We start from the raw sequence: 13,170 nt of genomic DNA on the forward strand, positions 1-13,170 counted from the left end.
TAGAAAAATTTTCCAATTGTTTTTCACAGGAAATTTTCTAATAATTTCATTTGTATAAGAAATTTTCTGAAAAATCATTTCTTTAGGAAATTTTTGAAAATTTAGTTTACATAGGAAAGTTACCGAAAATTTCATCTCTATAGAAAATTTTTGCAAAATTTTATTTTTATAGCAAATTTTTCCATTTTTTTTCACAGGAAATTTTCTAATAATTTCATTTGTATAAGAAAATTTCTGAAAATTCATTTTCTTAGGAAATTTTTGAAAATTTAGTTTTCATAGGAAATTTTGTCAAAATATATTTTTTCTAAAAATTTTCGAAAATTTCGTCTCTATAGAATATTTTTGTTAAATTTAATTTCAATAGAAACATTTTCCAATTTTTTTCACAGGAAAAATTCTCAAAATTTCATTTGCAAAAATTTCATCTCTATAGAATATTTTTGCAATCTTTCATTTCCATAGAAGATTTTTCCAAAATATTATTTTCGCAGGAATTTTTCTGCAAAATTCTATAGCAAATTTTCTGAAAATTTTATTTCTATAGGAAATTTTCTCAAAATATTATTTCTATAGGAAATTTTTGTAAAGTTTCATTTCTATAGGCGATCTACTGAAAATTTCATTTCTATAGAATATTTCTGAATTTATTTTCTGTGGGAAATTTTTGACAATTTATTTTCTGTAGGAAATTTTTTAAAAATGTATTTGCTGTAGGAAAATTTTTCAAAATTTAATTTCTATAGAAAATAAATTTTAAATAAATTAGCAAATTTTTTCCGTGTTAGTTTTTCCAGCTTTTATAAACTTTTATAAAATATATAAAACGCTTTTGTGAAAGCTTTATTAATAACTCAAAGGTAAACAAAATTTGTTGGCATATATTTCAGCACTTTGCCTATCATTAAGATAAAACTGAATATACCTTATCGAAATATGACATTTCGGTCCCCCGATCCCGCTGCACCTTCACCAAAGTACTTTTCTCTTATCACTTGTTTAGAGTCAAACATTGAGCTATTTTAAATGTTTAAAACATTTACCTGTTTAGTTAAATTTTGATATTCAAACTATTAACAAATGATTGCCACGTCATAGAATAAATTCTCTTTCATAAACTAAAAGAACGGTTAAATAGTAATAAACGAAAACTCGATAAAAATGTCACATAGATAAAAAAACAATTAATTTATTTATTTATAAAAAACGTGGGGATTTTTAAACTAATAAATAATTTTAAGATTTAAATATCTCTTAAGAACTCTTTCAAAAATGTTATTAGAAATAATTTTATCTTTCGTTTTAATTTTGTGGCATTGGCTAAAATACGAACGGCCTTACCTGCGTATGGCCAACGAAACGAATCGCGAGCAAGTGAAATTATTACGATTCCGTGAAATTCCGGAAATTTGTTGTAAGTTCTTAAGAAAAAATTAATCCCTTAGGCAAAATCAATTTGTATCTTACACAGAATCTTAGAATGATTGTAATGTCAATTTTTAATTTATGACCTTACGCTGCCTTAGGGTTTTTTTGTTTTGTCTGAAAATCGATATTCGCAGGTGTGCCCAATTATTTACCTTGCTCGCTTCAGTTGTTATTGAAATTTGCCTTTTATTCTAAAGCATGTTTCTTATTGGAATTTTGCCAAAGGCTTTTAAGCTAAGCCGCCAAAGTGTTAAACTTGAATGGTCATAAAATCGTGACGGCATCTTTTTCATAGTTTTTTTTTGTTTAGGCGACAAACAGTAACAATTTTTTTCTGACCATCGACCAAACGATCGTTGGCTTATGGTTTCATACAGGTAGCCTTCTAAGGCAAACTAAGAAATTTATACACTGATAAGAGTTGTTATATGAACTTGAGTTCACCTTTTGTGGTAGGTAAGATGACCTTGGTTTACGAAAGAAATTTAAATAAAGATTCATAGAAAAGCGACGCGCAGATACATTTCAGAAAAATTGTTCTTGTTTTATATTTCTAAAGAGCAGTATTGGAAGATGTATGCCTATCCCTCAGTGCGAGCATCCGTCCATCCTTCCATTCGTCCGTCCGTTCTTTTGTCCATCCGTCAATTTTTCGGGAGCTCCAGGCCTTTTAAAAGGATGTAACCAATAAACCAAACCAAGATTTTATTTCTGTAGGAAATTTTATTAATATTTCATTTCTATATAAAATTTTCTCAAAATTTCATTTCTAAAGGAAATGTTGTCAAAACGTCATTTTCATAGGAAATTTTCTGAAAATTTCATTTCTGTAGGAAATTTTCTGAAAATTTCATCTCTAAGGGAAATTTGGTCAAAATTTCATTTCTATAGGAAATTTTGTCAAAATTTCATTTCTATAGGAAATTTTGTCAAAATTTTATTTCTATAGGAAATTTTTTTAAAATTTCAATTCTTTAGGAAATTTTGTCAAAATAAAAATAAAGAAAATTTCCTTTGCAGGCTTTTTGCTAGTATAAATTTTCTTGCATGACATTTCTTAAAACCTACCGCAGATCTGAATTTGGAAGTCCTATTAGCTTTTTGGGTTTACCAAGGGGAAAATATGTAAATCAGCAAATAAAACCCGTTTTTAGGAAGTTTTGTTAAATTTTTATTATTGTGGGAAAATTTTCTGAAAATTTCATTTCTATAGGTAGGAAATGTGTCTGTAGGAAATTTTGTTTAAATGTCATTTCTATAAGAAATTTTGCCAAAATAGCTTTGCAATAAAGAAAAATTCCTTTGCAGGCTTTTTGCGAGTATAAATTTTCTTGCAAGACATTTCCCAAAACCTACAGCAGATCTGAATTTGGAAGTTCTATTAGTTTTTTGGGTTTACCAAGGGGAAAACGGGTGGATATTTCACTGTTGGCTTTTATTTTCATATGAAATTGAAAATGCATAAATAAATCAAAAAAGGTAGGATTTTTTGAGAAGAAAAAATATGTAAATCAGCAAATAAAAAAACCGTTTTTAGGAAGTTTTGTTAAAATTTTATTATTGGGGAAAATTTTCAGAAAATTTCATTTCTATAGGTAGGAAATGTGTCTGTAGGAAATTTTGTTTTAATGTCATTTCTATAAAAAATTTCTATAAGAAATTTTTCTATAGAAATGAAATTTAAAAAAAAAATCCTATATAGATCGAAATTTCCTAAAGAAATGAAATATGGCAATGTTTTCTATAGAAATTAAATCTTGACAAAATTTTCTGTAGAAATAAAATTTTAACAAAATATCCTATATAAAGAAAATTTTAACCAAATTTTCTATAGAATTGAAATTTTGAAAAAAAAACATCAAAAATGTCATACAAAAATGAAATTGTGACAAAGTTTCCTATAGAAATGAAAATTTCCAAAAATTTCCTACAACATTGAAATTTTACAAAAATTTCCTTCAACAATGAAATTGTGACAAAGTTACCTATAGAAATAAAATTTGGCCGAAATTTTCTATAAATTTCGCTTCTACAGTAAATTTTCCGTAAATTTCATTTCTACAGAAAATTTTGTCAACATTTCATTTCTATTGGAAATTTTGTCAAATTTTCACTTCCATAAGAAATTTTGTCAAAATTTATATTCTACAGGAAATTTTGTCAGAATTTCATTCCCATAGGAAATTTTCTGAAAATTTCATTTCTATAGGAAATTTTCTGAAAATTTCGTTTCTATAGGAAATTTTCTGAAAATTTCATTTCTATATAAAATTTTGTTAAAATTTCATTTCTATATGAAATTTTGTTTCTATATGAAATTTTGTCAAAATTTCGTTGCTATATGACATTTTGTCAAAATTTAAATTTTATGGAAAATTTTGTCAAAATTTCATTTCTGTAGGAAATTTTGGCAAAATTTCATATTGTACAGGGAATTTTGGCAAAATTTCATATTTTACAGGGAATTTTGTCAAAATTTCATTACCATAGGAAATTTTCTGAAAATTTCATTTCGATAGGAGATTTTCTGAAAATTTCATTTCGATATGAGATTTTCTGAAAATTTCATGCCTATAGGCAATTTTCTGAATATTTAATTTCTATAGGAAATTTTTTCCAAATTTCTTTTCTATAGGAAATTTTGCCAAAATTTCTTTTCTATAGGATTTTTTTGAAAATTTCATTTTGAAGAGAAATTTTGTCAAAATTTAATTTCTATAAAATTTTTGTCAAAATTTCATTTCATTTGGAAATTTTGCCAAATTTAAATTCTATGGTAAATTGTATCAAAATTTCATTTCTATAGAAAATTTTGTCAAAATTTCAGTTCTATAAGAAATTTTATGAAAATGAAATTTATAGAAATGAAATTTTTCAAAAATTTCATACAAAAATGAAATTGTGACAAAGTTTCCTAAAGAAATAAAATTTGGCCGAAATTTTCTGAAAATTTCGCTTCTATAGGAAATTTTCCGAAAATTTCATTTCTATAGAAAATTTTGTCAACCTTTCATTTCTATTGGAAATTTTGTCAACATTTCATTTCTATTGGAAATTTTGTCAAAATTTCATTTCTATTGGAAATTTTGTCAAAATTTCACTTCTATAAGAAATTTTGTCAATCTTTCACTTCTATAAGAAATTTTGTCAAAATTTCATATTCTACAGGAAATTTTGTCAGAATTTATATTCCCATAAGAAATTTTCTGAAAATTTCATTTCTATAGGAAATTTTCTTAAAATTTCGTTTCTATAGGAAATTTTTTGAAAATTTCATTTCTATATGAAATTTTGTCAAAATTTTGTTTCTATATGAAATTTTGTCAAAATTTCGTTGCTATATGAAATTTTGTCAAAATTTAATTTTTATAGAAAATTTTGTCAAAATTTCATTTCTGTAGGAAATTTTGGAAAAATTTCATATTCTACAGGGAATTTTGTCAAAATTTCATTACCCTAGGAAATTTTTGGAAAATTTTATTTCGATATGAGATTTTCTGAAAATTTCATTTCCATATGAGATTTTCTGAAAATTTCATCTCAATAGGAAATTTTCTGAAAATTTAATTTCTATAGGAATTTTTTCCAAATTTCTTTTCTATAGGACATTTTTTCCAAATTTCTTTTCTATAAGAGTTTTTTTGAATATTTCATCTCTAAGGAAAATTTTGTCAAAATTTAATTTCTATTAAATTTTTGTCAAAATTTCATTTCATTTGGAAATTTTGTCAAAATTTCAATTCTATAGAAAATTTTACACAAATTTCATTTCTATAGCAAATTTTGTCAAAATTTCCGTTCCATAAGAAATTTTATGAAAATTTCATTTCTATAGAAATTTTCTAGGGAAATTTTGACAAAATTTAATTTCTCTGGCAAATTTTGCAAAATTTCATTTCGATTGGAAATTGTGGCAATATTTCATTCCTATAGAAAATTTTGTTAAAATTTTATTTCTATAGGATTTTTATTCAGAATGTCTTCTCCATAGGAAATTTTCTCAAAACTTCACTTCTGTAGAAAATTTTCTAAAAATTTCATTCCTATAGGAAATGTTATCAAAATTTCATTCTATAGGAAATTTTCTGAAAATTTCATTTCCATAGAAAATGTTATCAAAACTTTGTTTCTATAGAAAATTTTGTCAATTTTTTCTACCTATTCTGTCTACCCTATCATGTCTGTTTTAATCTTATTCTCCATCGCATTGAAGTCTATAATACCACATAAAGATATCCTATTTCATAGTGGAACGATTGGTCACAAACTCTCCCACTTCATTATGATGATAAAGACCACACCAAATCCATATTTCAATATTTATTTATGTTAGTTTATGGATAATATTTTTTTTATTAAATTATTTCTTTCATTCTTCCATGTAGGTAATCTGCCACAATATGCGAATGTACGCAGCTGCAACTGTTGTCCCTATGGATACCACATCGATTTGGATTTTGTGCGATATTGTGAATCTTTGGCCAATGCTAAGCCATCGGAGGAGGAATTGCAAAGACGCAGTCGTCGCAGATCACGAAAATCTATGGAATTTATGTTGGGCCTGGATTCAATATTCGATCAATGGGATGCCATCGATAAGCAGCAGACATTAACAGAGGTAGGTTGGTTTATGGTTGAATGGAATGGCATTAACATTATCCCTCCCTCCTCCCCCCACAAAGAAGACATAGATCCGCCTTTTGACTTTTGAGCCTCCCCCAAAAGTATAATTGAAAGTAAAGGAATTTGCCATTTGTCTGTCTGGCTGTTTGAAAGTTTTTGGTGTTACCATGGCTTGGTGTCGGCAACCTAAGTATTTGCTGGATTGTAAGACGCCATCAATTCAAATAAAATATACCGCCTCCTAAAGGGGATATAAACCGTCAACAAAAAATATCGTTAGCATGCCATAGTGTAGTAAAAATAGCTTTGCTATAAAGTAAATTTGCTTTGCAGGCTTTTTGCGAGTATAAATTTTCTTGCATGACATTTCCTAAAACCTACCGCAGATCTGAATTTGGAAGTCCTATTAGTTTTTTGGGTTTACCAAAGGGAAAACGGGTGGATATTTCAATGTCGGCTTTTATTTTCGTACGAAATTGAAAATGCATAAATAAATCAAAAAAGGTAGGATTTTTTGAGAAGGACAAAATGTAAATCAGCAAATAAAAAACCGTTTTTAGGAAGTTTTGTTAAAATTTTAATATTGTGGGAAAATTTTCTGAAAATTTCATTTCTATAGGTAGGAAATGTGTCTGTAGGAAATTGTGTTTAAATGTCATTTCTACAAAAAATTTTGTCAAAATTTCATTTCTGTAGGAAATTTTGTTAAAATTTTATTTCCATAAGAAACTTTGTCACAATTTCATTTTTGTAGGAAATTTTTGAAAAATTTCATTTCTATAGGGAATTTTTGAAAAATTTCATTTCTATAGGAAATTTTGTCAAAATTTTATTTCAATAATGTCTCAAAATTGCATTTTGATAGGAAATTTTGTCAAAATTTGATCTATATAGGATTTTGTTTTTTTTTTGAAAATTTTATTTCTATAGAAAATTTGGTTAAAATGTTATTTATGTAGGAAATTTTGTTAAAATTTGTTTGCTACACAAAATTTTGTCAAGGTTTAATTTCTGTTGAAAACTTTGTCATATTTCATTTCTTTATGAAATTTCGTCAAAATTTCATTTCTATAGAAAATTTTTTCAATATTTAATTTCTGTACGAAATTTTGTCAAAATTTCATCTCTATACGAAATTTTTTAAAAAATTCATTTGTATAAGAAATTTTGTTGAAATTTCCTATCTACAGAAATTTTTCCTACAGAAAATTTTTTCAACATTTGATATTTTCAACATTTCATTTCTGTACAAAATTTTGTCAAAATTTCATCTCTATACGAAATTTTTTCAAAATTTCATTTGTATAAGAAATTTTGTTGAAATTTCCTATCTATAGAAATTTTTCCTACAGGAAATTTTGCCTAATTTCAATGAAAATTACCCAAAATTTCATCTCAAAGGCAATTTTTTAAAATTTCATTTCTGAAGAGAAACTTTGCAAATTTCAATGAAAATTTCCTATAGAATTTTAATTTTAACAAAATTTTCAGTAGAAACGAAATGTTGACATTAGAAACGAAATCTTAACGAAATTTCCTACAGACATAAAATGTTGATATAATTTTCGCTAGAAATGAAATTTTTACCAATTTTTCTATAGAGATGAAATTTGGCGAAATTTCCTAAAGAAATGAAATATGACAAAGTTTTCTATAGAAATTAAATCGTGACAAAATTTTCTGTAGAAATAAAATTTTTACAAAATATCCTACATAAATAAAATTTTAACCAAATTTTCTATAGAAATAAAATTTTCCAAAAAATTTCCTATATAGATCAAGTTTTGACAAAATTTCCTATAGAAAAAAAAATTTCCTATAGAAATAAAATTTTGACAAAATTTCCTATAGAAATGAAATTGTGACAAAATTTCCTATAGAAACTAAATTTTCCAAAAATTTCCTACAAAAATGAAATAGTGACAGTTTCCTATAGAAATGAAATTTTGTCAAAATTTCCTATAGAAATGAAGTCTTGCCAATATTTACTATAGAAATGAAGTCTTGTCAAAATTTCCTATAGAAATAAAGTCTTGGCAAAATTTACTATAGAAATAAAATTTCGACAAAATTTCCTATACAAACGAAATTTAAAAAAAAAATCCTATACAAATGAAATTTTAACAAAATTTCCTATAGAAATGAAATTTTAACAAAAATTCCTATATATCCTATAGGCATGAAATGTTGACATAATTTTCTATAGAAAAGAAATTTTGACGAAATTTCCTAAAGACATGAAATATGTCAAAGTTTTGAATAGACACCAAATTTTGTCAAAATTTCATTTCTCTAAAAAATTATTTCAAAATTTCATTTCTATAGGGAATTTTCTGAAAATTTAATTTCTATAGCAAATTTTGTCAAAATTTAATTTCTATAGTAAATTTTGCCAAAATTTCATTTCCTTATAAAATTTTGGCAGAACTTCATTTTTATAGGAAATTTTGGCAAAATTTCGTTTCTATAGGAAGGTTAGGTTAGGTTAGGTTAAAGTGGCAGCCCGATTAAGATTCAGGCTCACTTAGACTATTCAGTCCATTGTGATACCACATTAACTAAAAGTACCTATTACATATGGGCACTTCTAGTTTTAACCGCTGAACCTTCTTGATTATTTTTCTTTGTTGAACGAACCAGATTGTTCCAAAAACATTAGCAGACTGCTTAAGTTAACGTTTTCCAGATCCGCCAGTAATCTGAAGCTATATGCTCCTAAAAGTTGCTTGCGCTTTACACAAAATGCAGGACACTCACACAAGAGGTGTTTAATTGATTCTTTTTCCTCCGCATCATGACAGCTCATACAATAGTCATTATACTTCGCGCCAATAGTTTTTGCAAAATCTCCTATCAGGCAGCGACCCGTTATAGCAGATATCAGGAGTGATACCTGACGTCTCGAGAACATTAGCATATCTAGTGTGCGGTTTAAGTTGAAATGGGGCCATATTTGCTTGGTGTCGTTACAACCCTTGCAATTCTCCCATCGAACATTTGCCATCATAACAGCCTTCTCACGCAGCATGAGCTTGCAGGTAGCTAGGGGCATACCAACAAATTCTAGTTCCCCTGGAATATGTAAGGTAGTCCCTAGCCTTGCCAACTCATCCGCTTCGCAGTTCCCCGGAATGTTCCTATGGCCAGGCACCCATATTAGGTGAATATTGTACTGCTCAGCCATCTCATTGAGAGATTTGCGGCAATCAATGGCCGTTTTCGAGTTGAGGAACACAGAGTCCAAGGATTTTATTGCAGGTTGACTGTCTGAGTATATATTAATGCCCACATTTTTTGGAACATTACTTCTCAGCCAATTCGCCACCTCTCTTATTGCTAATATTTCAGCCTGAAAAACACTACAGTGATTAGGTAATCTTTTCGATATTTGAAGTTCCAGATCATTAGAATATAGCGATAGTTCGCGCAACCGCACAGCCGTTGTTGCAGCTGACTGTTTGGCCAAAATGTCTAAAGGCAATAGATGCATCATGACATTAAGGGAATTTGTTCCTGTCTTGCTGAATGCGCCTGAAATACACAAACACGGCATACGCTGAACTTTATCTAAACCAGTCGGTTTCTGAAGTGCCGGCCACCAGACTACAACACCATATAGCATTATAGGTCTAACCACTGCCGTGTATAGCCAATGCACAATTTTTGGTTTTAGTCCCCACTTTTTTCTATTGCCTTTTTGCACGAGTACAAAGCTACAGTTGCCTTCCTCGCCCTTTCTTCAATATTAAGCTTAAAGTTCAGCTTCCTGTCCAAAATAACGCCAAGGTATTTTGCACAATCACCAAAGGGAATTTCAATACCCCCTAAGGAAATAGGCCTAACCGTGGGAGTTTTGCGATCTTTGCAGTACATGACTAATTCTGTCTTTGCAGGATTTACCCCAAGACCATTGTCTTTCGCCCATTGTTCAGTCATCCGGAGGGCCCTCTGAATAATATCTCTGATTGTGGATGGGAATTTTCCCCTTACTGCCAGAGCTACATCATCTGCGTATGCCACCACTTTTATCCTTTCTTTTTCTAGAGTAACCAGAAGGCTATTTATAACAACATTCCAAAGAAGAGGTGATAGAACTCCTCCTTGGGGAGTGCCTCTGTTCACATACTTTTGTATGTTTGCTTGTCCTAGTGTGGCTGAAATACGTCTCTTCATTAGCAGTTCGTCTAACAGCCTGAGTATACATGGATCAACATTCAGAGTTGTCAGTCCATTTAATATCGAGCTCGGATGGACATTATTGAACGCCCCTTCGATGTCTAGAAACGCCACGATTGTGTATTCTTTGACAGATAGTGAGCTTTCAATAAAGCTGACTAGTTCATGTAGTGCGGTCTCAGTAGACCTGCCCTTCGAGTATGCATGCTGTCGTTTCGAGAACAAACTTGAATCGATGCTAGTTCTAAGATAAATATCTATCATCCTCTCCAGAGTCTTAAGTAGGAATGAGGATAAACTGATTGGTCGGAAATCCTTCGCCCTCGAGTGAGAGGCTTTTCCCGCTTTAGGTATGAAAACGACTTTTGTTTCCCTCCACTTTCCTGGGATATATGATAAGTTGATACATCCTTTATATATCACCGACAACCAGGGGATAATTTTGTCAGTTACAGCTTGTAACTCCGCCGGAGTAATTCCATCAGGTCCAGGGGATTTGAATGGTCCAAAGCTATTTAGCGCCCATCTTATTCTAGTTTCCGATACAATGTCCTCGACAGGAAACGACCGCTGAACAACTGTGGCACCGCCAGTACATGGTTCAACCGTCTGATTTCCAGGAAAATGTGTGTCCAATAGTACCTCCAGCGTCTCCTCACTGGACGTTGTCCAATTGCCCTCCGATGTTTTAATGAAACCTGGAGCGGAGTTGGTGGATGCTAGAACCTTCCGTAGTCTGGAAGCCTCGGACGTATTCTCAATACTGCTGCAGTAAGCATTCCAAGAGTTATGCTGAGCCTTTCTCAGTTCTCGCTTGTATCCTCTCAGATTCTTCTTGTAAGCGTCCCAGTCCTCAGGGGCTCTGGTGGACTTTGCCTTGTTAAAGAGCTTCCTGCAGGATTTCCTCATATTACTTATTTCCGTAGACCACCATGGTGGTCGATGTTTCCCCCTTGGCTTTCCTCTAGGGCATGCAGCTTTCAGTGAGATGTTGAAGGCCTTAGTAATCCGCTCCACTGCGTGTTCGATATCTTGCACATTTCTCATATTTGTCTCAGTTATTTCCGGTATCATCATATTGAACGATTCCCTATACCTATTCCAGTCAGCTTTCCTAACATTTGGCGGAAATATGATCTTGGTGATATGAACATCAAATTTGAAACTGATGTAGCGATGATCTGAGAAGCTGTGTTCACTTAAAACCTGCCACTCAGATATCATTTCATTCAGTTCTTGCGAGGCCAAGGTGATGTCCAAAACCTCTTGCCTGTTTTTAGTGACAAAGGTTGGGACATCTCCCTTGTTGCAAACTACCAGATTAGTACGCAAAATAAACTCTATTAGCGACTCTCCCCTTGCATTAGTATCACTACTTCCCCACATACTATGATGTGCATTCGCATCGCATCCCATAATGAGTTTCGTCTTTGTTTTCAGTGACTCCTCCACTAAGGTCTTAACGGCATATGGAGGCATCTCCCTGTCATGTCCCATGTAGACCGAAGATACCCAATATTTGCATTTGGCTATTTCTAAACTTGCAACGACAGTGTCTGTATTGCACATTGAAGGAAGCAGAAACAAGTTGAGCTCGTTTTTAGCAACTATACAGGCTCGATTTACATCATTACCAGTATACTGCAATAGTTTGAACCCCGGAGTACTTAATTCACATATTTTGTTTCTATAAACATATGGTTCTTGAATAAGAACTATGTCTATGTCCCCTTTCATCAGGAGAACTTTTAAGGCAGCACATGCAGCCTTACAATGATGAAGATTTATCTGGAGGATCCGTAGGACCATCGAGATTTTCAACAACCGTCACATCAGCCGTTTCAATCGAGTCATCAAGAATGTCCTCTTCAGAGATATCGGTGACTCTCGCAATAACCATAGGTTCAACTTTGGTGAGTTCTGAGGCAGTAGAAGCCTCCTCACGCATACGGTATCTATCCATGTCTTCAAATGTCTTGGTATCCCCCTCGACTTCGCAAGAGGATCCGCTTACTTCTGATTCAGACAGAGGCTTGTCCATTTCTGAATCCTTTAGCTGATCGTTTTTATACACCTTCATTTGGATATAATGAAAGCCATAACATACACGGCCCTGGGACTTTGCTAGATGTGGCAAAGACTGAGTGTTCAATATAAACACTGCATGCCGTCTTGGCCCATCCACTTCATCCAAACGGCCAACCTTCCAATCAGCTGTTGGAAGATCTGGATTGCATTGTTTCAGTCTATTTAAAATAGATTCAGGGTCAGGAGGGTTTGCAGGTATCCACGCATGTGCTCTTGGTCTAGCCGGTATGTCTTTCTTCTCGACTAACTCTAGAGCAGCTCCTTCCCAAACTTCACCAATTAGTATCAGAGCAGCTTTAAAACATTCTATAGACCTCTGGTCCTCAAATGCGACTAGCTTAAATCGTCCTTGATACCAACCAGCCTCTTGGTGTCGAGGATCTGGGCCGGGAAACTTTTCCAGCACCTGTGAGTAGACGCCAGACAAAGCATTCTCAATTTCCCCCCATTTTTGCTTTGGAACCATACCGTCCAATGCTCCTTTATTTATGATAGCCATCACAAGGCTGTCTTTAGCAACTGAGGCAAACGATCGTTGATCCCTTTTGGAGGATGGCAGCTCATCCGGTGATCGTTCCCTTTTTCCAGCCTCAAGAATTCCTTGAGCCCATTTTAAGGAATCGCTTTGTTTAGCCGACAACGTGCTTGGGTCGACTGATCCTAATTTCTTTAGGATAAACAAAGCATTTCTGCGTTCTTTGAATCTCTTTCGTGAGGGATTACCTCCTTTTGATGCCGTTACCTTGGAAAAGGTCCGACTTGTCAAATTGTCGCCACCTGTCGACCCGTCTACAGGTCGACTAATTGGGCCTAACTCTTGGTCATTGCCCAAATTTATAACTCCAGTCGATACCC

The 13,170-nt window shown here is 31.8% G+C and overlaps 1 protein-coding gene across 2 annotated transcripts in view; it reads left to right on the plus strand.

The window, feature by feature from the left end:
- Kank (KN motif and ankyrin repeat domain-containing protein 2 kank) overlaps positions 1–13,170 on the plus strand; it is a 94,022-nt gene that overhangs the window by 34,270 nt on the left and 46,582 nt on the right. For both annotated transcript variants that reach the window (XM_075309118.1, XM_075309117.1), the window contains exon 3: positions 5,814–6,046. In XM_075309118.1, the coding sequence (XP_075165233.1) occupies positions 5,814–6,046 (233 nt within the window). The remainder of the gene's footprint in view (positions 1–5,813; positions 6,047–13,170) is intronic.

Source organism: Haematobia irritans, chromosome 5 (genome assembly GCF_050003625.1).
Source record: "Haematobia irritans isolate KBUSLIRL chromosome 5, ASM5000362v1, whole genome shotgun sequence".
NCBI lineage: Eukaryota > Metazoa > Arthropoda > Insecta > Diptera > Muscidae > Haematobia > Haematobia irritans.